Genomic DNA, 24,565 nt, shown 5'->3' on the forward strand with positions numbered 1-24,565 from the left:
GAGAACCCAAACCGAGCCACTTGTGGGCTGCCACCACCAGGAGCGCAGGATCCTCAGCACTGGACGTACCAAGAGCCCTCAAACTCCCCCTCTTCTCCCCACCCACAAACACCTGGCTTGCCACCCTCCCCACCAACAAACCCAGGTGGATTGGGGACTTTGGGCAGCTGTAGGCAGAGGGGCTGTGTTGCACAGGGGTGCTGATAAGTGACTGGAGGGAAGCCAAGCCCCCAAGGGCAAAAGGCTGGGTGGGAGCTGCCCTGCCCCTGCTGTGTGCCCATGTCCAGCTCAGCTCTGAGGGAGAAGAAGATCCATTTAGAGGGCGACTCCTGCCTTTCCCCTGGGTGTGCTCTGGACCCCCCAGGAGCAGCTGTGACAGGTGACACATTCATTTTGGCAACTGTAACAGAAAGGTGTTTGAGCTCTGCGCACCCCCTGTAAGGCACAGGAGAGGCTTCTCAAAGCCCGGAGTGCAGAGCGGGATGGGACCCAGCAGCGCCCCAGGGGCCATGGAGAAAGCAGAAGGATACTCCTGTAGCTAGAAAGAGATTTATTGTAGGGCTGAGAGGCTGCAGTGCTGGAGGCCAGGCTGGAAGCTGCCTCTCGGGAGCTAAACCACACTTGGCTTTGGACAATAAATCTCAAGTTGCACTTACTGTCCTGTTGGGTTTGGTTTGAAAAAGGAATGATGATGACAAAAAATAACCAAAAACTATTACCTACACGTGTTAGTTTCAGCTGCAGCCACCTTCCATCAGAAACCATAGGATCTGACTCGCCAGAGTTCTCCCCAGGGATGCTCGGGGGCAGAGCAGCTCCGTGCTCTGCGCCGGGGTTTTGTCTCGTATCAAAACCAAAAGGACCCCCAAAGTTGGACTGCACGTGCTGCCCCAGCTCTGAGCCCACTGCCCCAGGCTCCCCCGCGCCCCCCCGAGGCAGCTGCTCCTCCGGGGCGAACAGAAAGCGACCCCCAAGCGAACATGAGGCAGCGGCGCTGGGGCAGGAGCGTGTGCCCCGAGGCTGCGGCGCCGCGGCTACTCCTTGGCGTCCTGCTCCTCTCCCTCCTGGGCCCCGTCCTCGCTCGCCTCTTTCTCCTCTTTGCTGCGCTTGTTCTTTTTGTGCTTGTGGCGCCGGTGGCTCTCCCCCTCCTCGCTCTCGTGCTGCTTCCTGCAGTGGGGAGAAAGGGGAGACGTTCCAGCAGGCCTGCAGCCCAGGGCTCTGCTGCATCAGAGCCCACACGCGCCGACCGCGGCCCGCGGGGGAACAGCGCGCTCGTGAGCCAGCTCCTTCAGCCACGGTGGCGATTCGGCACAACCCAAGAGCTGAAGCAAGGGCAGGTTACACAACCACAGGGCACAGGCTGACCGTGCCTGAGACAGGCTGCTCTCACACACACTTTGGGTCCTCCCCACTCCTGAGGGAACTGTAACAATTCTGACACGTCTCAAGCTTCAATGTGAAGCGCCGACGCTGCTGAGAGAAGGAAGGGGCCTCAATCTGAGAGGGGTTTGAAACTTTCCCTGCTCTGAACATCCTGGGGAAGTCCCTGGGCTAGAGGCAGGAACAGGATCCATGTGGCTGGAGAAATCTGAGTTTCCTAAATGGGAGGCAGATCACAGAATTCCAGACTGGTGGGGGTTGGCAGGGCCCTGCAGAGCTGCTCCAGCCCCAGCCCCTGCTACAGCAGCTTCCCCTCGCTCAGAGGGCACAGGAACGTGTCCAGGTGGGGTTGGAAACCTCCTGAGCAGGAGCCTCCACACCCTCCCTGGGCAGCCTGGGCCAGGGCTCCCTCACCTCAGCACCAAAGGAGTTTCTCCTCACATGTAAGTCCATCACCCCTTGTCCTGTCGCTGGACACACAGAAAAGTGTGCTGCTTCTGCTCACTTGTAAGTGACCCGGCACTTCTCTAAGCTGTCTGGTTTCAAACTCCCTCTCGCTCAGAACTGGTTGCCAGATGCAGCTGGAGAGCTGCAGCTGCTCACACGGGATTTCTGTGATGTGGGGGAAATCCCAGGCAGCAGTAGTTGCCAGGGCTGTGCAGGTGCCCGAGCCCTGTGCCACAGGGACAGCCTCTGCCTCCCCTCAGGCCAGGGGGGAAGGAGGGAGGGAGGGAGCTCTGGTTTTGCCCACTCAGCCTCTTGGCCCCTCCTGGGAAGGGATTTTCTGCTGCTTCTCCAACATAAAAGTATTTCTTCTCGGAGGCTGAAACCAAGCGAGGTCTCCAGAGGTGGCAGAATTAAAACCAGCACAGAGGAGGATAAAGCAGGTACCTTTAGCACATGGGGCTGACACCCAACGCCACACGTGGGGACAGAGTCAGGTGTGGAGACAAATTCTCACCGCAGCTGGAATACCAGTTCAGCAGCAGAGACCTGGCTGAGCCACTGCAGCTCTGGCTGAAGTGCCTGGCTTCAGGGCATTTTCTGACTTGTCTAATGAATGGTTTCACAGTCATCAAAGGGAAAAAAACAGAGAATCAACAATGCTGCTGCCTCCTCAGAGCACCCTCAGCCACCTCGTGGCCACCAAGGCAGCCGTGGCTTCTGCCTCAGCACTGCCACTGGCCTTCAATATTTAAACCAACTGTCAGTGACTTCTGTCAGACTGGAGTGTTTGCAACCAACTGGAAAGGCCACAAAGCCCTTTCATCTGCCTGCAAATGCCTCCAACAGGCTGAGATCTCAGAGTGCCTCAGGCAGAGACTCTGACACATGCTCCAAAGGGCCTTAAACAAAGAGTATTCCTCCATTTGCTTCAGCCAACAAACACTTCCCATCCCACTGCTGTGAGCACGACTGCAGCTGTGTGTGGTTTGAGGAGCAGAGGACAAGTCACCCCATCCCCACCCCTACATGGAGCTCTCAGAGACTCTGCTGCTGCTTTGCTGAATTCCTCCTGTCTGTGCAGTCGGGGATCTAACAGCAGACTTCAGTTCTGAGTAGGGGAAGCTGAGAAAGAACCCTTAAAGCTGTAGGCTGCTATCAGCTCAGCATCCAGCTGGTATGGATTCAGTTTTGGTTATGGTCCTGGCCTTTTCTTCCCATCTTTTTGTTTCCACCCTTCAGCAGGCAGTTTGTTCTTGAAAACTGCTTCATCTCCTCAAGGATAAGAGCAGCCTTTACCTCCAGTCACAATGTAGGAGTTTTCCTGACACTCATTTCAAAATAAGGGCAATGACCAGCAGAGCTGGCATGAAGTTCATCTCAAGGAAGGACGCTGAAGGACCAAAAGAAGAAGAGCAAGTCTGCTCATCATCACCAGGCTGGGAACTGACTCAGCAGTGCCTGGTACCAGGGACCAGACCTGTGACTGCCAGAAGAATGCTCTCACAGGGACATCAGCAGCAGCAAAAGCATTTTCTCCAGAAAAGCTGGGATTTTAGGACATCCTGCTCTGCTCTAAAAGCATTTCAGCTTTGTTCAGATCACCAGCAGCCTCAGTGTCAGAAGCACTGGGCAGAGCTCAGCCTCCGGCTCCCAGAGGGCATTTCAGCCTCAGGTAGAAGATGTTCATTTCTGCACCAGGATCCAGAACACTGAAGCTGATGCTTCTGACATGGGTTTGCATTTTACTTTGTGTGTAGTTAACAGTGGGAGTGATGCTGTTCTGGAGCAATGGCCAGCACAGGTTAATGTCTGCTCTGCCAGCTCATGCTGCAGCTTCCATAGAATCACAGAATCGTTTGGGTTGGAAAAGCCCTTTAAGCTGCTGCAGTCCCAGCCCTCCCCTCACCCTGCCCAGCCCAGCACTGACCCACAGCCCTCAGCCCCTCAGCTCCACGGCTTTGGGATCCCTCCAGGGCTGGGCACTCCCCCAGCTCCCTGGGCAGCCTGGTACAGGGGCTGACAACTCTCTCAGGGAAACAGTTCTGCCTCAGCTCCAACCTCAACCTCCCCTGGGGCAACCTGAGCCCGTTTCCTCTTGCCCTGTCATTCATTGCTTGGGAGCAGAGACACCCCCAGCTCCCTGCAGCCTCCTGTGAGGGAGCGTCAGTGAGTGCTGCTGTCTCCCCTCAGCCTCCTCCAGGCTAAAGAAGAGGATGCCGGAGCATGAGCCGCTGGGTCCCGCCCCGAGCCCCGCGGGCAGCTCTCACCGTCGCGAGGACTTGTGTTTGCTGCCGTCGTCCTTGTCACGGTGCCGGCGCTCGCGGTGCCGATCCTCCCGCTCGCGGCTGCGGTCGCGGCTGCGCCGATAGTCGCGCTCGAAGTCGTAGCTGCGCTCGCGGCTGTAGTAGCGGTAGCGCTCGTCCTCGCTGCGGGGGGAGGGAAGTGAGGCGCGGGGAGGCAGAGCTGAGGGTCAGGAGCCTCGAGCGCAGGCCGGCAGAGCCCCGTCCTCACCCACCCGGCCGCTCCTGCTCTGCCGACAGGCTGCGCGAGGCACCTGCGGTGCTGCTGCACGAGCGTTAAGCTGCTGCTGCTTGTTGATGCCAAGCTGCAGCCCAATCCCTGTTCTGAAGCACTGGAAGTGAAATAACTTCCTCTGTTTGCCTATCACAGAGCTCACAAGCCCCAGGAGTAGCCCTGTGGCTCGTTGGAGTCAGCTCTCCTGGCCATGTTCCCTCTCAGCTCCTTGTGCACACACCAGCCCTTCACCCAGTCCACTCGCTGTTGGGACAGGGTGAGAAGCTCAAAGGGCCTTGATGCTGTGCAGCACTGCTCAGCAATAGCCAAAACGTCCCTCTGTTATCAACACTCTTCTCAGCATAAACCCAAAATACAGCCCTGGAGCAGCTACTGGGATGAAAATTCACTCTCTCCCAGCTGAAACCAGGACAAACACCAACACTGCCTGTGGCAGGATACCAAGGGGATGGGTTTAGGCAGAGTCTCTGCAGCCTGGCCTTCAATTCAGCTCCTGAGATCAACATGGAGAGGTAGAAACCCTTCCCCCAGGACTCCCAGCACCGCTGTAACCCAGGATGACCCAGGTTCCCATCTAAGAGGCTGCCTCCAGCACTGCTCCCACACACCTGGTGAAGGATTCATGTTCCAGGGCTGCCTGGCACAGGGTGCTCCATGCCCTGCACGCTCCCACAGGGGCTGGACAAAGCCAGGCTGGGATGCCTTTCACCTGGCAGCTGCATTTAGAGAGGAGAAGCAGCAGCTCCTATGGCCAGTGTGTCACACTGAGCTGTGAAATACACACAGAGGGGCTATTTCCTCTACTGGTAGTATTTCATTTACCTCCAGAGCTGCTCCAGCCCCAGCTCCTGCTCCAGCAGGTTCCCCTCGCTCAGCGGGCACAGGAACACGTCCAGGTGGGTTTGGAAACCTCCTGAGAAGGAGCCTCCACACTCTCCCTGGGCAGCCTGGGCCAGGGCTCCCTCACCTCAGCACCAAAGGAGTTTCTCCTTGTGTTCCCGTGGAACTCTGTGTTCCAGCTGATGTCCCTCACCCCTTGTGCTGTCACTGCAGACAACACACGAAAGTGTCCCCCCATCCTGCTGACACCCACTCTTTAGGGACTTATCCAAAGTCTCTCTTCCCCAGACATTTCAGCTGGTGTCATCTACAATCCCCTCCCTGGCCCCAGGCCCTTCCTGAGGTGCAGGCCGAGGCCAGAGCAGCAGCACTCACTTGTTGTACTCGCTGGTGGTGGGGGTGCGGTCGCGGTCTCGCTCCCGCTCGCGCTCCCGCTCCCGTTCCCTCTCGCGCCTGGAGCCCGAGTACTCCCAGTGGCTGCTGCTGGAGCCGCTTGTGCCTTTGTCCACCGACGTCACCCAGGGCGTGTGGGACGTGGAGATGGGTGGGTAGCTGATGAAACCCGAATCTGCAGCAAGAGAGCAGAATCCTTGTTCATCTCAAGCACCGACAGCACCCTCCCAACCCTTCCCTTTCCTAAGCTCCCCTCTGGAGGTACAGCTGAGACAGCAATGGCCCCGCTCCCTCCTGCCCTCACTCTGCCTTTCTGCTTTTCCCTGAGGAGATGCAAGCAAAACCAAACATTTACAGACCTTGCAGCACACTGCCACAGGGCTTATGCACTCCTCCAGCTCTTCCTCTATAAAGTCTTCACCGAGAAAAGTTTCAATTCATCCTTCCCCGACATCCTGGCTGAGGGCAAAGCTGCCAGCAATGCCGAGGCATCCCTCCCCCACTGAGTTTAGGTAGCCCACGGCTCTTGGCCACCCTTACAGGGTCTCACTTCTCACCAGATATCTTCTGGCCCAAGCTGAAGGCTGGGGAGGGCCAGCGCCACCAGCTGTAAGTGCAGGATGCCACCTGATGAGCTAAGAGCCACTTGCACGTCCTGCTGGGGCCTGCACGGCAAGGTCACAGCCCAAAGCAGTACCAGCTGCTGGAAAGCCCCACGTGTCACAGCCCTCGAGGCTCCTGCTTAGGGGACAGTAGGAGCTGCCTGTGGCTCTGCTCAGCACAGGGGGAAGGTGCCAGTGCTGGTCACTACGGAAGTGGAAGAGGACAGGGGCATTGCTGCAGGGCTGCATCACAGAAGGTAAATCTGAAACTGTGGCACTGCCTCTGCCACGACATGTACATTGCATGAGTGGGGGGGAGGGCATTCAAACAGCTCAGGGAGACGTGAAGCTGAGGGTGGGGGAACTGGAAGGGAGTGTGAGGTGAGCACACAAGCTGAGGCACATGGGGCAGCTCTTCTGTTGCTGGGTATCTGCACTGAACACAGGGATCTGAGGCTCAGCACTTGGCTACAAAACTTTGTTCACCATTGCTGCAGAACATTCAGCTCCCCAGACACTTCATGGTGTGATCAGCCTCAGTATGTGTGTCTAGAGACTGGGATAGACTGGGGCACAAGCTGGACCCTCAAGTTAAAGCAAAGGTGATGTCTACCTCTGAAGAAAAGCCTCAGTTACCAAATACCAGAGACCAGAGATCTGAGTAGTTTGACCCTTTGTTATCCTTGGTGCTTACCTGCAGAGTTGTAGCCAAAGGGAGGAGGCTGCCTGTTGTTGTAGCTGGCTGGCTGCCTTTGGAGAGAGAGACACAAGGACACACATTATCACACCAGTGACTCCTTGCAAGTTTACCCCATTTCATCCTGAAGGTCTGTGGAACCTCCCCAGGGAAACCCACAGTGACTGTCTCACTGTCCACTGCACACTACCAGGCACAGACAGGCACAGGGGCTTTGTGAGGCTTCTGGAACTGCTGGGACAGGAGTGCTTGCCCTGCTTTACCCTCCCTCCTGGGCACATGAGCAGTGCCTAGAGGAACTCTCTGGAGAAACATAATGAGCTATCAACTGCTCCATGCCAGACCCAAGCACACACCCAGGTGTCACTGACTCACTCCCTGCCACCAACATGACAAATCATGGTAAATGAACCCAAGATTCCCTACAGACTCTGCTCTCATCCCCCACCCCAGCCCAGGAGCTGACTACTAGCACTGATTTTAGCTTTGTCCTCCTCCCCTTCTGAAGAGGCAGGAGCTGCAGCCAAGGCTCAGCCCAGGTGTGGTCTTACCCATCCAAGGTTGGGATGAGGAGAGCTGGTGGCGGTGCCAGAGGCGGTGGGAACAGCCCTAAACACAGAAGTGGGAGTCACCACAAAGCTTCTTTCTGTTTACAGTTAAAACCAGTTAAAGCATCTTTTTACTCTACCCAAGGCTCTGGTTGGAAGGGAGTGATTCTCCTTCAGGGCTGTATCTCCTACCAAAACTAAACCCCTGCAGCTGTGTTAGTTCTGTAAGGGTATGGAAAGAAAAGAACCAAGGAAGAACTACCCTCTCTCTTGGCTTATTCACCTTAAACATAAGGTTTGTTAAGAAGTAAACATTAACCCTTACAGCCTCATGGAAGACAAAGGTCTGCTTCTTGGGATGCAGACATGCTGCAATCCTCCAAGGTTTTATTGTTCCATTGATTACAGTGATCAACTTTGTCTCTTACAAAGCAAGTGACAGAGAATTCACCTGGTTTCGTTTGTTTTTAAAGAAGGCCAGCTTCCTGACAACACATACACCTAAAAACCATGAGAAGAGTTGGCTGAAAGGGCCTAAATGTTCAACACATGAAGAGCTTCTATACCAAAACCCACAAGGTGGTATCTTTAGGGAAGCAGAATCAAGCAGAGGTTTATAAAGGCCACTTCCAGAAGTGATATTTGGCCTTGGAAGCCAAAGTCCTCACCCCCAGTGAACCTGAAAGCAAGATGGACGTGCTGCTTGCTGCTGAGGGACCTTCCTAAACTTGTAGCCATGCTATAAGCAGTGTTTCTACAGGCAGCCACCAATGCCAATAGGAAGAGACTCAGCACCCATTGGCTTGACACTGCAGAAAAATCCCTGTGGTTGTTATTAGTAAAAAGAAAATGACAACAAAAGGAGCAAATGATATGGATACAAAGGACAGGAGCCATCAGCTGACTGCAGCCCCTCAGGCTGAAGCCAGCAGCTCAGTGGTGACTGAGCCAGCACAGTGAAACCCTGGGAACAATTCATCACTGCTTACTGTGAACACCTAAAATGGGGCAGGAGAACTCTCTCTAGAAGCCTCACACTGCAAAGAGAGGTGGCCTGAAGTCTCCAGCTCAGCTAGTGGAGATCTATGTCTCCAACTGGTTTGCAGCACTTGTGATGCTTTGTTCTCCCCTCCTTTTCCCCAGACCTTCCAATAAAATGTGATGCCTACAGCATTTCAACCACACTTCCTCACCAAGCACAAGAACAAGCACCTAACTAATGGTTATGGAACATCATTATTATCATAATTGGCAGCCATTCTCCTCATCTCCCTTTCCAACCAGTTACCAGGAAATTCTCTGCAGCAGCCTGGTGATTTCCTGCACCTCCCAGACCACTGCAATCTAAATCACAACCAGGCACTGCAATGGCTGCAGCCAGTTTCACTGCAACACAGTTCTCCTAAATCCAAGCTTACTATGAGCAGGTCCCTTCTGGCACAATGAGAATCAGCTCTGCAATGTTATTGTAGGCTGAGAGGAGTATGGAAAGGGCCATTTTAGTACAGCTGGGGACTCTCTCAGTGTGAAGGACAGCCCAGCTGGTGCAGCTATTCCATACTTCCATTTGGGAAGCTTGAGGGCAGAGCATGAACAAAAGCACAGACACTAAAGCTGTCAATCAAATCTGACACAAAAGTGAAGACAAGCACATCAAGTCCCGAGTGCTTTGGGTGCAGAGTGTTTGCAAGCCATGGATGGAGTCTCCTCTGGATACATTCCAAACCCACCTGGATGAGTTTCCATATGCCCTCTCTAGGAGGTCCTGCTCTGGCAGGGGGGTTGCCCTGGCTGAGCTTTCCACGTCCCTTCCAGCTTCCCCTTGAGAGTCTGTGATTTCATTTTCTAGACTGGTCTTCAGAAACAAAACAAGCTAAGAAGCCCTATTTAGGTCCAGAATATAAGATAAGCAGCTAGAGTTCAATGCTGCACTGGAGTTGATTAGCCTCAAATTAACTGTCCTCTAAAATGGATCTTGGTGTCATCCTGTCTCTTGTTTCCTAATCCAAACACTCAGGGCTGCCTGTGTTCAGCATCACTGCTGCTGTGAAGAGTGAGGTAACACCTACCTGGAATGGGTCCTGGTGGTGGTAGACCTGTGGAAAGAGAAGAGCAAATGGAGTGAGGGCAGCAGAGGACAGCAGGTTTAGCTCAATGGTGTCAGGACTCAGTCTGTAACTGCAGGGGCAATGGGTGGCCCTGCAAACACAGGACTTATCCCAACAGCACCTGCTCAAGTGCTGAGTGCTCTGAGCAACAGACAAATCCAGCTGGTTACTGACCAGAGCACAGAAACCTGCCAGTGCTGAGGACTGACTGCTAGAAACCCAGGGGAAGGACCTCATTCCTATTACTTACACTCTGCTTTTAAACTGAAGCACTGCTTTACTGTCTGCATGGGGCACTAGACTCTTCTAAGAGCACAAGAATCACCCTGCAGTGGCAGCTGGTACAATAAAGCACAGGAAAAAACCCCAGAAATATGCAAATCTTGGTATTTCAAGGCATAATCCAACCAAAAACTGACCTGGAGTAGGAGGAAAGTCATTTGTTAGAGCTGCTGTTGCAGAACTGCAGCATCCCCCTTGGAACATTCAGAATCAGTCACAGCCAGACAGGACCCTGAAGTAAGCAGCCTGCTGAGCTCACACAGCACAGCAATTCCTATGGCTCTTTGCTTCCTCCTCACATCACTGGGAACCCATCTCTTTACTTTTACCAATAAAGCAAATAGCTCAGTAGCATCCAAAAGCTCTCTCACAGAAACAAAGCCTAAAGGGTTTTGGCAAGGAGCAGCTGCCATTGTTTAAGTATTCAAGGGCAGGTGTTCAGGAGGCTGATGGAGACACTGAACACAGCTCAGGCAGGGCCGAGGAGCTGCTCCCTGATGGCTCCACTGTCCCGTCGCATTCAGCGTTCAACCTTTGATTTGCTCCAAGCTTGGCACATCCTCAGCTGCAGCCTCTGAGGGACGTATACAGCAGTTTGAACACATACCTGGAGGATGCAGGGGAGGTGGAACAGAAGTAACTGGTGGAGGAGGGTGGAGGAAGTGTGGTGGAGGCGGCCCAGCGAGCGGCGGGGGCGGCGGGCCTGTTGGTGGTGCAAACGGCTGCTGCTGAGGTGGCTGCTGGGGCTGTGATGGCTGCTGGGGCTGCTGGGGGGGCTGTGGTTTACTTCCGTGGTCCCCAAGAACCTTTGAAGGCAGAGGAATGAGAAAGAGAGTGTTTTCATCTCTGCTCCTACAGCTGGGATCAACTGTGCTGGCACAGAGGCAGCACATCACAAATAGGCAGCACTGGGACAGCTGGAAGGAGCAGGCTGTGCCATGGCCAGGGGGAACAGCTTTTGGGGAGGAAGGGAGGGGCATGGGAGCCACCAATATGATTAGCAAGGTATCTCCTGCTCAGGACAGCTGACTGGTTTCTGGCTGTACACACAACTGTGCAAAACAACTCACATTTCAGTTATGAACACTAACAAGTCCCTAAAGGGTGGGTGGCACTTTTTTCTGTGGTGCTCAGCAACAAGACCAGGGGTTGTTCACAGGAACAAAAAGATTACCTGCTGCCCTTTCTGAGGGTGATAGAGTGCTTCCTTTTTGAATTAAACCCATTTTTTCTTTCCTGTCTGGATTGGGCCCACACAGGTCAAAGGAAGACTGGATTAACATCTGACAAAAGCAGGTGACACACCCACTATTGCTGAAGGAATGATCAATAGAGCTATAAGAATGAGCTGGAAGGAGGAGCATCATCACTTGAAATGAGGGAAGAACAAACATCTTCCAGCACATTCTCTCAGGCAAAGTGTTTTTTGGGCCATTGTTGCCAAATTTGGAAAACTGACCACTACCAAACCATAAACAGACCACAAAAAACATACATAAAAGCAAGGCCAGGAATTGTGTCAGGACAAGGGAAAGGTTCCATATCTGTGGGGTTTTTTGTGAGTAGGAAGAAGGTGGAAGAGTTCTCAGCAGATTGTCCTCAAACCCTACACATCAACCCCTCCTACCTAGAAGCCAACCAGAACATTACAGTCACACACTGGTTGTGTGAGATCAGAACTGAGCTCAATTTTAAAGCCCAGGCATTTCTTTTTGATGAGAGCCAAGATGCAGTAGCCAGGCCCAGTCTAAGCCTGAAGTGTGGGCTCCATCTAACAATGCTTAGACTAGATGTTACAGTGAAGGAAAAAGCAACATAAGCCCCAGGTAGAAGTTCTCCACTGCAGAGTCCATCCCAGCACAGAGAGGAAGGGAAGAATCCCTGAAGAGCCCTCCAGACACACACCCCAAGGAATGCAATGCTTTGGGAGAGCTAGTAGGGGAAGGAGCTCAGGCATTACTGTTCAGACAGGAAGGCTGGTCTTTAGAGGGCACTCCCTGTCTTGGGGGGAAAACAAAGCTTTTAACACAGAAGCCAAGTCAACATGCTCACAGCTTGATAGGGTCACAGAATCACAGAATATTAAGGGATGGAAGTGACCTGGAAAGCTCATCCAGTGCAACCCCCCTGCCAGAGCAGCACCACCTAGAGTAGGTCACACAGGAACTCGTCCAGGTGGGTTGGAATGTCTCCAGAGAAGGAGACTCCACAGCCCATCTGGGCAGCCCCTGCCAGTGCTCCCTCACCTCAACAGGGAAGAAGCTTTTCCTTTTGTTTCTTTGTAACCTTACTACCTGTGGCTTTGCAGATAGAAACTGTGAACTGTTTGCTCAGGGCTCACTACCATCAAATCAGAAATGTGTCACCATGGCATGAGACACTCACCTGGATTGGGTTTTCCTCAGAGGCGTGCTTGTCACGGCGCCTTCCTTCCACTCTCCTGATGGTGCCTGCCTGGCCACCGATCACATCAATTGTCCCACCCAGCTTCCTGGTACAAAGCAGATGCAGCTTTTTAGGCTGAAAGATGTTAGAAGGAGTAGACTTCCCCACTATCACACAGACTTCTCTTGTACATTCTTTTCCACCCAGGAAAAGGTTCTCTAGAGGCAGCACTTAAATTGGACAAGAGGCAACTGAGAAGCCCTTTTTCAGCTCTGAGCTCTGCCAGTAGGGGTGAGTTGGATTTCTCTGAACACCCAAAAACATGATTCAAAGCATCACCAACAGCACAGGCTGCACACTCTGATTCAGAGACACGAGCCTTTACTCATGCTCCCATACTAGAATGATGATTCTCAAATCAGGCTTAAAGAAAGTGGAGAGCCTTTACTAGGAGAAGCCTTTCATGTTATCAGCCCAATTTTTTCCTGTCCAGTCTTCCAAGTGTTGCTGATACCACTGAAGTCATTTACACATCAGATTGGCAGCCACTTTCTAGCCCACCTCCCTTCACTTCCTGTAAAGTTTAAAAGCTTGTTCTGCTTGTGGCCTGAGGAGATTCAGATCCAACCCAGGTGGATCCCAGCCACCCCTGTGAAGAACACTGCACCCAAGCTTTGTGCCTGCATCCTGTCTCACCTGTTAGGAGGGGGCCCAGCCTTCATGCGTCCTCCCACCAGAGACAAGAAGTCTGTTTTGAATTCTGTCTTGATGATGTTGTTTTCCACTTCCTTTTCAGCATTTCCTGTTCTTCCTTGCTGAACCTACAGAAGGCAAGACATAACACACAGGTTTAATGCCCTTTGCACTGAAGCATCAGAGACTAACCTCTAGCAAAGGAAAAGGGCTCCCTAGAGGAACAGGGGTCTTGTAAACAAGTAACCCATTCTTCAGTCAAGGCAGCAGGCATTTCTGTAAAGCAGTTGGTTATTCCAGCTGTCCACAGCCCTCCCTTTAGAACTCCAAAAGTTTAATAGTCTCATATCCTTTTTCATGTAGTCCTCAAGTCAAAATTAGAAACAGCAGTACTTGCTGCATTGCCTCTTTGCTGAAGTTCCCATCAAGAGCTGTTGGCCATCTGATGGATTTCTGCAAAGGCTGATGGCCAAAGCAGTCTCCAAATGCAAACAGCAGCCACACAATCTCAGCAGTCAACTGCAACAAGACCAACAGCCACAGCCAGCCAGGTCGCTTCTCCACACCTCTCATCCACAGGATCTTCCAATCAGACACTCCTATAGCTGGGTAGCCTGAATGCCAACTGAAAGTTCACTCAAGCCTCGCTACTGTAGTGGTTCAAACCTGCCAGGCAGCTGGAACTGTGCCTTCCAGAGACAAGAGATTCTTAGCAGAGAGATTTCATCTTTAAAAATACAGCTTTATATTTCTCATCACTGAAAAGAACACAGAGCACTTGGGTATCAAGGTATCATCTGCTCTTACATTCTCATCTCTGCAATTACAGAAGCAAGTCTCAGTTTTACTGTAGCCCTGTACAGGAGCAAGGGATCACTTACTGTGATCTTGTTCTCTGTGCTGATGGGAGGAGCAGGGTCCAGCCCAAGCTGAAGCCGACGCTGCTTTTCACAATAAGCTTTCCATGTTTCTTCATTGAACCCATAATTGAAGTAATCAGAAAGATCAGCACCTGACAAAGGGAATACAAGTTAACAGAGGCAATCTAACAGACCTCAAAATTGTCCTTCAACTGCTTAAATGAAGAGTTAAGAAAACAAAAATCTTCTAGAGAGTACAGATGTGCAAATTGCCCTGACAGCAATATGAGTTACACATCTATTTTATATTTCAGCTGTCAGTTCTTCTGCACCATATTTCTTCTTCCTCTCCCTCACAGAGATACCAACTTGCTGAACAATTAATTGTAAGGGCCATTGGGTAACAAGCTACTTGTCAGCTAAAATAAACTTACAGGTCACACACCTCTGCAGACATCTTCCCTCTATTTAGAGAGAAGACACCAAAATCACGCCACAGACAACTTTATAAAAGCACTGCTTCCTTAGCATAGGAATATTTCTGAAAGACAAAGAAAGTATGTGGGCTGGTGGGGAGAGGGATTATTTCTGAGAAGAGGCAAGTGGATTTTTTGTTTCAAGTACCCTTTGATCACAGCACATTTCATGAGAGCAGCACAGCAAAAGGTTTGTGTCTCTTTGGCTCCTTCATTTGCTTTTGTATCAAATTCAGATGAAAAAAGTTTACTTGTAGCATCCTACAGTGGTCATGCAAAAGTTGTTTCCAAGAAGAAATCTCCCCAGCACTAATCAGGAAGACAAAAAGAGACCATGTACAATATTAAAACCCACTGTGCAAAATTCTGCTGCAACTCTCTGGCCACAGCCTAGGTAATACTGTCCACAGGAAATACGTGGGGACTGCTCACTCCCAGCTATGCACCTAGGGGCAGAATGTAGCCAAAGGCTGACAATCCAGCCTTTCTTGTCAGACTAGACTGTGCTTTCCTGCCTTTTATTCAGTTATCTGCCAGGAGAATTCAATACAAAAGGCTTTTGGATGGTGACATGTGCTCAGGTGGTAACTGCCCTCATTGCTGCCCTCTGCAAGGGAAACCTTGCTGCATCAGGGTGGGTAGTCCCAGGACTCAGAGGAGATGGGAGTGTGGGGATGACTCTGAGCTCAGCCACTGAGGGACAGAATAAGCAAACTGCTGCCCAAGAAGGGACCACACATCAGCAACAACCAAATCATCATCCTACTCAATCGGCTTTAAGGCCAACGAACATTATCATAGAATCATAGAATGGCAGGGGTTGGAAGGGACCTTTAGAGATCATCCAGCTCAACCCCAGTGCAGTTATTTTCTGGAACCAGGGATTTCATAAAATAGAGCATTACAAAAAATATATAGTTGTTGTCTATAGAGAAGTTAAATTAACGGTGTAAGTGCAAGCCAGTTTCAATCAGAAGCATGGCTTGATCAATCAGTAAATGTCACTGATTGTCCAGATGGGCATCAGAGGCTGAGCAAGACACGTTGTTCAGACTTCCCTATCCCCTGGCAGCAGCAAACAGGCAGAAATTACAGGTGAAATGAAAGCTAAAACTGCAGAAAATATTTACCACAAGAAACTGTGAGGCCTCACCTGGTTTCCTCCATGGTTTGTCTTCAAATGAATCTAAATCCACTTCTATAACAGGCAATCCATTTATATTCCCTGCAGCATCTAAGTCAATACCTTTGGGCTGCAACTTGGCTTTGGAGAGAGAGAAACTGTTATTGCTTTGAATGTTAACACCTTTCATTCACTGATTTGCTCAGCAAGTTACTCCAGTCAAAAAATAAAGCACTACTGTGAATTCATTGCTGACTTTATAGCACTTAAGTAAGCACAATCAACTTTTTAATCAAAATTACTTTGGTCACTCTATAGATAAGTAGCCAGTGAATACAGCATTTGCAGATGAACAGCAGAGAAGCAAATTCAACCTAGATTGGTACTACAGACAAACAGAGTAAATTATTAGAGCATGCATGAAATTTACCCAAAAAAAGTCCTTTTTCTCCCCAGCCAAAAATAGTTCTTTTTCCCTCCCAGGATCCACACACGTTTTCGCACAACAAGAGACTTTCTCAGGATTAGTCTGAAGTGGGCTGTGTACTAACTGGAGTCAGCAGAAATCAGTTGGGTACAGCATCTTCAAGGGGAAGTTGTTCTTGATTGGCTCAATCAGAAGATAAGTCATTTGCATAAAGAAATTAACGGAAGGAAGTATCTGAAGCCCGCGAAAGGACACTCACTTGTGAGGAAAGACAGAACCCAAGTCTCAATACACAGTATAAACTAAACTGAATGGTGGGAAAAACCTCACCTACAGAAATACCCAGAGCTGCTACTCCAGGCCAGAGGTTGTTTCTTTCAGTATCTTACACTGCAAGCAGCTCAGTGCACTCACCACAGAGTTTAGTTTTTCTCCAGACAATTTAGAGTGTTTGGCCCCACTGCAATGACACAGCTTAGAAAAATTCTAGCTTCTTACTATAAAAGTAGTAATCAATGTGGTGGGTTTTTTTCCTAGTTTAAATAGAATTATAATCAGCATGTTCAGTGATGGGTAATTAAACCATTCCATTGCACCCTGGACCCTCAGACTGTCCTAGGAGCACTTAGGAAACTCCCCTCCTACTCCTAGTTTAAATCAGATGTGCTAATTTTATATCCTTCCAAACAGAGACCAAGATTTGCAGCTGCTCCAGCTGTCAGTGAAATGCTGAAATAAATGAAACACTGCAAAAGGTGAAGGATAAAAACAACAGCAATACCTGAAGCAGATGCTCCATAGCCTCTACCCGTTTTTAAGTTTAGATTCATAGGAGTTCCCCTATATGGAAAAGAATCACTACATTGGTATTTGAACAAATTATTTGGTTGAAGATTTTCATGCAAAATCTATTTGAGCCCTGATGTCCTTCAGAAGATGCTTTAGTTTGCTTGGGCTTATTCGTGTCTACGATTTTTAGTACTAAGTCTCAACACCTCACAAAAGTGAGATTCATTTGCTAGGTTAAAGTTTCCCTAACCCTCCAGAAAGTCAGCAAATATACTCACTGACCAACAATAGGAAATAAGAGGAGAGTCTTGAACAGGAAGGGAAAGGTTGTATTAGTGAGGGGGAGTATTTAAAAGGACATGAATGATGTGGAAATCGTAGCTGGGTATAGATTACAGTGTGGGGAGAGAAAGGGAGGAGATGCAGATTTCAAAAAGTATGTCTGCAAAACCTAGGCAGGTGCTGAGGGAGGGAGGATTGCTAGGCAGGGTAATCCATCAGACTAAAACCACCTCTACAGCAGAGAAGGAGATTACCTGTACAGTGGAAAAATTAGAATATGCTGCAAAGCCCATGCAAGTCATTTCTTTAAGAGGAAGGCTGCTAGCAGCAAGCAATAAAAGCTGTCTTATTGTTTTTATTCAATGCAAATCAGGCAGAGTTTTAAGTCAGTGACATCATTTCCTGGTTCACAAAGCCAGCCTCATCACTCCAGAGTCATGAAAAAAAATCAGCCAGCTGAAAATTAGTAAATTCACAGCTTATGCAAATTGTTATCCACACAGATTTTGGTTCTTCAACTTTTCAAAGATGACAAGTTAAAAGGAACTTCTCACCTTTGATTTTGCCTGATAAAGCACAGTAATGATTTGGTTAATTTTCCAAGAGCAGACCCATGAATTGTTACTCCTATTATATAGATGGATTCTCCAACAAGCAATTGCAGGATATAGCCTCTAACATCATTTGGTGCTCGAGCCGTGACTGCCACGTCTCTGAGAAGGCAGCTCAGCTCCCATCCCCACTTCTAATCCCAATCAGCATACCAGAGCTGCCTCCAATCAGAACCCCACACCATCAGCAGCAGTACATACATGTAGGACGGTGCTCCTGTTTTAATGTTGCCAATTGTAACTTTCACATCATCATCATCACTGTCGCTGTCACTGTCATCTTCATCATCTTCACCACTTGGAAGGGCCTGGCAACAGGAAAAGCACACAGGAGCTCATTAATACATAACACAAACTCCCCAGGACGGTAAGCCAAATCTGAGAGAGCTTGTATGATGGAGAACTATCAGAAAGAACGATCCTGATGTAAAACATAACTTCCCACTGCACTCCAAGGCTGTCTCTGGGGGCACAAAACATGGAAGTAACCAGCCTTCAATATAAATGGATAGATGCTCACAAATAAACTGCTCTATCCTTTGAAGTGACCCTCCATGAGAATCAGAGTAAGATTTCTGAAGGTGAGGGAGATTTAACTCAGTTCTAAGAATTTCCTCATGTCCCAGATCCTTTCCTCTTTTCCAAAGAACTAAGGCTTTTCTGACACATCTCCTTCACAGGTCCATGGGGAAAAGACACAATCACAAACAAAAAAACCACCAGAATAAATTTACCAGGCTCCACCTAAGAACCTGGGAGCAAATATTCTCTCACCACAGCTTTTGTGGTAGGAAGCTGATGGGCTTGGCTTGGCTTATTTAGCACAATCAGTAGCCAAGTCATTAACTTTACACAACAACTTTACAGCTGCTGATTTGCCTCCAGTGCAGCAGCACTGTTGGGGCACAAAAGCAAGGGAAGTCTCCCAGATATCCATCAGTGCACTCTTGCAAGATGCATGAGCTGAATTAACACACCTTGCCACTACAGAAAGGGTATGAGGAAAGTGTTCCTGAATCTCCCTCCTTCTCCATAGCACATGGCTTTGTCAGAACTCCATGTGCACCCTTTTGACAGACCACAGTGGCAGAAAATGCACCTATCAACTAGACCAGAGGAAGTGGACAAGCCAGCCTCCTCCTGTTTTTTCAGCACTGAGCCATCAGATTGTGTTCTGAGAGGTCTGAGCCGCAATCAAAACTGATTCCCAGCACTTTGGGCTGTCTCTGTGTTTCCTGCATTTTACTGACCCTCAAGGAATCATGCTGAATATTGAGCTGGAAGTAACATCATGTTCTGCTTCTCCTGCCCACTGCAGCATCAGAAGCCCTCCTTGGCCTCTTTGGTGGCCACATGCAATACTTAGCTCAGGGTTCACTACCTAAGGCAGGCTGAGAAGAGAAGCCTGATGCAGTGGTTAGCACTTGGAACTGACTATCAGTTCACTCCTACAGCACAAATGTAACATACGAGGCAGCACCAGCATCTCCTTACATCTTTTTATCCAGGGGTACTGGGAAGCACCACAATAACTATGTCTACCATTTGCAGTGGAACACATACGTGCTGTGACATCTCTCGGTCTTCATTGCTGACGGGACGGTTCTCCTGAGGAGCATCTTGCAAAGGATGAGAAGATTCTGCATGTCTAGTAAAGGCAACAGATAAAAAACAAGTGGACAAGTCCAATCTAGAAGTTCACCTACAAACATTCCTAAAGCATTCACCCAGGTGACTTTCACATAATGGCTTTACCCATTTTAGTGTGTTTATTCTGCTGGCAGTTAGCTCAATCATACAACAAAAAAAATTCATCATCCTTGCTTGGCTTTGCTTTTGTTGGAAAGAATCAGTTTAGTGCTGTCAGGCAGCAGGGCTGCCTTGCCAAATGCTGCTCAACAGCTAAGGTACAGCTGAAAGACCTTTCAGCTTTCAGGTCTGGCACAATCACAACCATTAGGAAGGAGATTATAATGAGTAAAGCTTCACCTTATCCTTAAGGATGGGAATAATTCATTATACATCTATTCAGTAAGCACCAAGGCCATCTGTCCCATAGAAATTTGTTTAAAAAATGTGTTTCTACAAACAGCTTACAACAATGAGCAACAATGAGTTAAAAAAAATCACAGAAGACAGATAATTATCCACCCAAACTTCTCATTCATTCCAAATTAGTTCTAATGCAAGAACGGTCAGGTTCAGATTTACCTCCAATTAAAGGCTTCATACAAAAGTGAATGTTGTTTATTGCATTAGTCAAGCAGGAAAGTCAAGGTAGTATACAGATGCTAGAAAAGAGTATGCTAAAGGTTACATAAATACAATTCAAAGAGAAATTGTTTTTCCTCTAAAGTCACAGGTGACACCTAGTAGAACTTCAGAGAAAATTCTGGCTTTTCAAGAAGGACAAGCAGAATAGCCCAAGCAACCCAGTTCTCCACCAGTACTTTGTGGAGATGATGCTATTCATTTAAAACCCCATGGAAGATAATATACATACACAAGATTTTCTTCGAAAAGAAGCATACAGAACACCTGACAATGCAAACACTGGTCAGATTAAAGCCATTTCAGATGCAGCAGGAAAGGACACACTAAACAAGTGATGCAAAGGATCACCCTAAGCCAACTGGGAAATCAGTTAATGAGCATACAGAACAATGTGAGCAGTTACTGAGCTCCCATATGAGAAAAGACCAGTATACAAAGAAATTCAACACAGCAAAGATCAAAAAGAAGGGATGAGGGCTCATCAGCTAACCAAGGAAGCACAGGTCCTGTTTTTACCAAGTTCCTGAGGTGACAGTTGAAGACATTTTCAGTTATAAAAAGCAGCCCAGACATCTCAGGGAAACTCAGTCTCTAAAGTATTTGAAAGCTGAAGATGTAGACTAAGAATTTAAGGACCAAAAGATGTACCACTGCAGAAAATCTCAGACAGCTCCAAAACCTGTTGCATTTTGTTTGCCAAATCCAAACAGCTTGTAACCTCAACCACAGAATTTTCTTCAGAATCCAAGATGAGTGAATCAATGAAGAGTGACAAGCATTACCTTCAAGTCACAAGAAATATCTGTGGGTGTGCATTAAAATTTATGAACCGGAGTTCAAACAGACATGTGCTAACAGTCATTCCCTAACCTGTTGGCTTCCCAGGAATGAACAATCTGGCAGGTCCACAGCCATCATCTGCATGCAAAAAAAGATTGCAGCTTGCCACCAGATTGCCACCATAACCCTGTATGTTGCTGACATAACAGCATCCTGCACAGACTGCTGGTATTTAATCCATCCTTCAGGAATGTCAACAGAGACTCCAGCCTGCACTGTGCTGATTTCTTCTGCACGGGTAGAGGCAAATACTCCAGATAAGCTGGTGATATATCCCTGGAGTTGCAGCCGTCAACAATGTAGCAAACAGTCATTTTTCTTAAAACACCACACAGCTCTTCATTTACGAAGATTCTCATTGTGCAACAAAGGGAAAAAAGAATAAAACAAAAGAAAAAGAGGGGAAAAAAAAGAGACAAAAAAGAAAAGGAGACCTAGCATGACCACTGGTATTTCTCCTTCACACATCTTCCTGTTGTTGGAGGCAGTTCCTGGGAATTCAGATTTACAACCCTGCTTGTAAAGTAAAATTGACTGCAGATGAAAGTGGTAAGGGACAATAGACATTTATCATTAACTTGTATAGATCTATCTAAACTAAACATTGCTCCTTCTCACCAAACATCATTTGATGTTTTTTAGGTAGCAATTTACCAAGTCTGACTAAAACTATGTACTGAAGGATTTGCTGTATTCCCTAAGCACAGAAGTAGGATAGCATCTGTAACGAGTCTCAGAAATTCCAGTTACTGAATTCACCATCACCTTAAAGGACAATAAATTAACCTGAACTTTTGAAGGTGCCAAGCATGCAAAAGTCCAGTGAAGCTCAAGTCTTCTGAAAACTGTTACATTTAAAAATGGCAATCAGATAATATTTCTGCTAAGAGAAAACTCTGCTGGAGCAAAGCAGGCTGTCACAAATACAGAGGAGCTGTGATCAAGGACTGACAATACTTTCCATATACAGAGAGCAAAACTGATCATTGAGTTGTCACAGAACCTCAAGGGCTGGAAGAGACCTGGAAAGCTCATCCAGTGCATCCCCCTGCCAGAGCAGGACCACCTAGAGTAGGGTTACACACAGGAACTCATCTAGCTGGGTTTTTTCACTTTTATCTGAAAGTCTTACCCAAACCACATATTCATAGGTCTCATCTAATTCGTTGATTTGATCCTGTCAAGACTTTAATGTCGGCTCAAAGTTTTTAGCTTGTCAAAGCTAAAGCACAGGCCAGTTTTACCAATGCCAGGTCAGCACAACAGCCAATCCTCAGGCACCATTCTCGTCCAGGAATTAAACTGGAAAAGGGGTCCAATTTAAACTAATTGGGGAGGGGGGGGAAAGAAATGGGGTTAAAAGTTACTTTAAAGTCAAATCAGTTGGCTGATCCAGTTCACCTTCCAAATCCATAAATGCTGTGCCAGCCCCAGTGTGGCAGCTGGGGATGAGCCCATGGGATGAGAAAGGACAGGATGCTCATCCTGGCAACAGTGTTGGTCTAAAGCATTTACCAAGCAGGGCTGAACATGGCCTGATCTTCTTTGCAGCATATACTATTAGGATACATAAACAATCTCTGGACTTACCCAGAAATTGGTCCATCTTCTTGCTTACCAGCGGTGTCATCTGCAAAAAAAACAGTAACAAAAAAACCGCTTGAGACCAAAAAAAGCTAAATTTAAGCATTGCAGCCCCAATGTTCTCTCCTCTGCAGATTTCAACACAAACCACCCAACAAACACAACTTGTCTGCAGAATTGAAGTCTCACACCACTGATCCAGAACAAAATTCAAATGCTCAGAGCAAGAGGAAAAGCATCATATAAGGAACTGAAATCAGCAGCAAAGGTCTTTATTGAGATTTTTAAATGCCAGGGAAAAAGAAACAAAACCATTCTGCTGAAAAGTCTACGAGAAGGACAAAGACGTTTACCAACGTCCTACACTTTTTCTCCAACACACAGGCACCCCAGCCCCCTGCTAGCCCAGGGACTCATCTGCATCAGCAAGGTTAACCAGATTTCGATGTTTAGGAAACTGAAAGTGCAACAAAGCATCACAGTCAACGTGCATCACGGTGTTATCGCTAGGACAATAACACATGCTCACACATCCCCAAACAAGCGGCCGAACCGCCTGCCTTCCGCGGGGAGGGGTGGGGGGCTCGGCCAGGAGCCGGGCAATGCCGGCGGGTGACACCCCCGGCCCAGCACACCGAGGCCCGGTGGAGACACCCCCCTTCCCTTCCCGCCCCAGCCCGGGGGCAGCCCGTAAGGCGGGGCCGGGGGATGCTGGGGGGCGGCCGGGTGCTTCGCGCTGCCCGCCATCCCCCGGCGGGAGGCCGGGCCCGGCTGCGCGGCCGCCGGTACCTACCCCCGTAGAGCCAGTGCTCCTCGTCCTCCTCCGCCTCCAGCGCTGCCGCGCCCGGCACGGCGCCAGCCGCCGGCGGTTCCAGCTCGGTGGCCATGGCCACGGCGCCTCAGGGCTGAGGGGGAGCGGGGCGCCCCGAGCTGCCCGCCCTCCCGCACCAGGAGCAGGAGGCAGAGGAGAAGCGGCGGCGGCGGCGGCGGCCGGGGCCCCGCTAGGCTCCCGGCGGGGCCTGAGGCGCGGCGCGCATCCGCTGCGGTCGGCACAGAGCGGGAGGTCCGCAGCCGCCGGGCCGCGCCGAGGACGCCTCGGCTAACGCGCCGCCATCGCCCTTTCTTTGGGCGCCGTTGGGCGGGAGGCGCGGAGGAGGGCGAGACCCCCCGGCGTAGGCGCCGAGGCCGCCGCCGGGCCTTAACGCCGCCCGCTCCGCCGTTACAAAAGGCGCCGGGCCCCGGGCAGCCGCCGCGGCGCAGGACGGGCCCGCATGCGCGGCGCCGCGGCGCATGCGCACAAGCGAGCGGCGCCGGCGCCTCCGACGCGCGGGAAGGGAAGGCGGGAGGGAGCGGGCTCGGCCCGGGCCGCCCTCAGGCTGCGGCTGGCGGGAAGGGCCGCCCGCGCCGTCCCAGCCCCGGCGGGAGAGGCGGAGCAGGGCAGCCGGCAGGGTACGGTGGTCGCTGCCTCGCAGCCTCGCTAGACGCTTGGCAGCTGAACAAGCTCCCGTCAGAGCCGAGGCCTGGCCCGAGCGCCCGACGGCGGGTGAAGCACGCTGGGTTTCCCTGTCCCCACCAGCCAAAGCAGTAAGTCTCTCATCTTCACCTCATAAATGTTACCGGCAAGCTCGCGTGTGGTGCTGTGCAGCCGTAGCCCTTAGGAGGACTTGACACACACCACAGGTTTGGTTCAACAGCTGATTCCCCAGCCGAGCCAAGCGCCAAGAGCCCTGCCTCCCAACGTGGATGTCACACTCAGACTTTTCTGAAACGGCAAAATCTTCAGCCTTTCACACGGGGTCTGGTAAGACTGCGGCTCCAGTAAGTTTCAGCTACTGAGGTTAGCTCAACGTGGAGAGCAGAAGAACACCAGCTGAATTAATGAAGTTTATACAGCCGTTGTGGCTCTTGTGCCCAAGGGGCGGAGGAGTCCAGCAGAACTTCTGAAGAGGTTTTTTGGAAGTGACTAGAGGCAAACAATGCTGCTCTTTGTGTTCATTTCACAAGTCCCAGTAGATGTTCTGTCAACGCAGAGGTAGTCACAAAACAGGTGGTGACACTATGATAACTTGGTACTTTTTGGGTGGGATTTACAGGACCTGTTTATGGCTTGGCAGGTTTTAAGTGAATTTCACAATTTACACCCTAAAGATGTAGTGCCTGATGCTTATTCTTCTGCAATTTAAAACTGTCTGGTAGTTTCTGCTTTAGCTGTACCAGTTAGTATTACCCTGAGTTTCAAAGCTCTTGATTCCATCAGTACTACATGGAAACTTAGAGCAGTGTGATGTTTCAGCACTACTTAATGCTACCAAAAATTATGAAGAATCATAAAGCAAGTTATCTTTTCCATGTACTCACCAATGACAGACTACCATGTAAAAAAAGTTAC

The 24,565-nt window shown here is 49.7% G+C and overlaps 1 protein-coding gene across 1 annotated transcript; it reads right to left on the reverse strand.

Annotated features, from left to right (window-relative positions):
* Positions 1–535: 535 nt before the first annotated feature.
* On the reverse strand, positions 536–23,400 carry LOC104552311 (pre-mRNA 3'-end-processing factor FIP1). Its single transcript, XM_062006648.1, has 16 exons — positions 22,970–23,400; positions 22,183–22,222; positions 19,042–19,126; positions 17,680–17,786; positions 16,578–16,636; positions 15,400–15,510; positions 13,792–13,922; positions 12,914–13,038; positions 12,218–12,323; positions 10,440–10,638; positions 9,512–9,538; positions 7,446–7,503; positions 6,892–6,947; positions 5,578–5,770; positions 4,095–4,253; positions 536–1,167 (listed from the first exon to the last, which is right to left on the reverse strand). The coding sequence occupies exons 1-16, from the start codon at positions 23,061–23,063 to the stop codon at positions 1,035–1,037; spliced, it is 1,683 nt and encodes a 560-aa protein (XP_061862632.1). The 5' UTR covers positions 23,064–23,400; the 3' UTR covers positions 536–1,034.
* Positions 23,401–24,565: the final 1,165 nt, after the last annotated feature.

The sequence above is a fragment of the Colius striatus genome, chromosome 13 (genome assembly GCF_028858725.1).
Source record: "Colius striatus isolate bColStr4 chromosome 13, bColStr4.1.hap1, whole genome shotgun sequence".
Lineage (NCBI taxonomy): Eukaryota > Metazoa > Chordata > Aves > Coliiformes > Coliidae > Colius > Colius striatus.

Bases quoted from the DNA above. Each gene is read 5' to 3' on its own strand.
- LOC104552311 (XM_062006648.1), bottom strand. From the start codon at position 23,063: ATGGCCACCGAGCTGGAACCGCCGGCGGCTGGCGCCGTGCCGGGCGCG. The intron at 6,948-7,445 runs GTAAGACCACAC...CTCTCTCCAAAG, and splicing joins CTCATCCCAACCTTGGATGG to GCAGCCAGCCAGCTACAACA. The intron at 1,168-4,094 runs GTGAGAGCTGCC...TCCCCACTGCAG, and splicing joins AAACACAAGTCCTCGCGACG to GAAGCAGCACGAGAGCGAGG.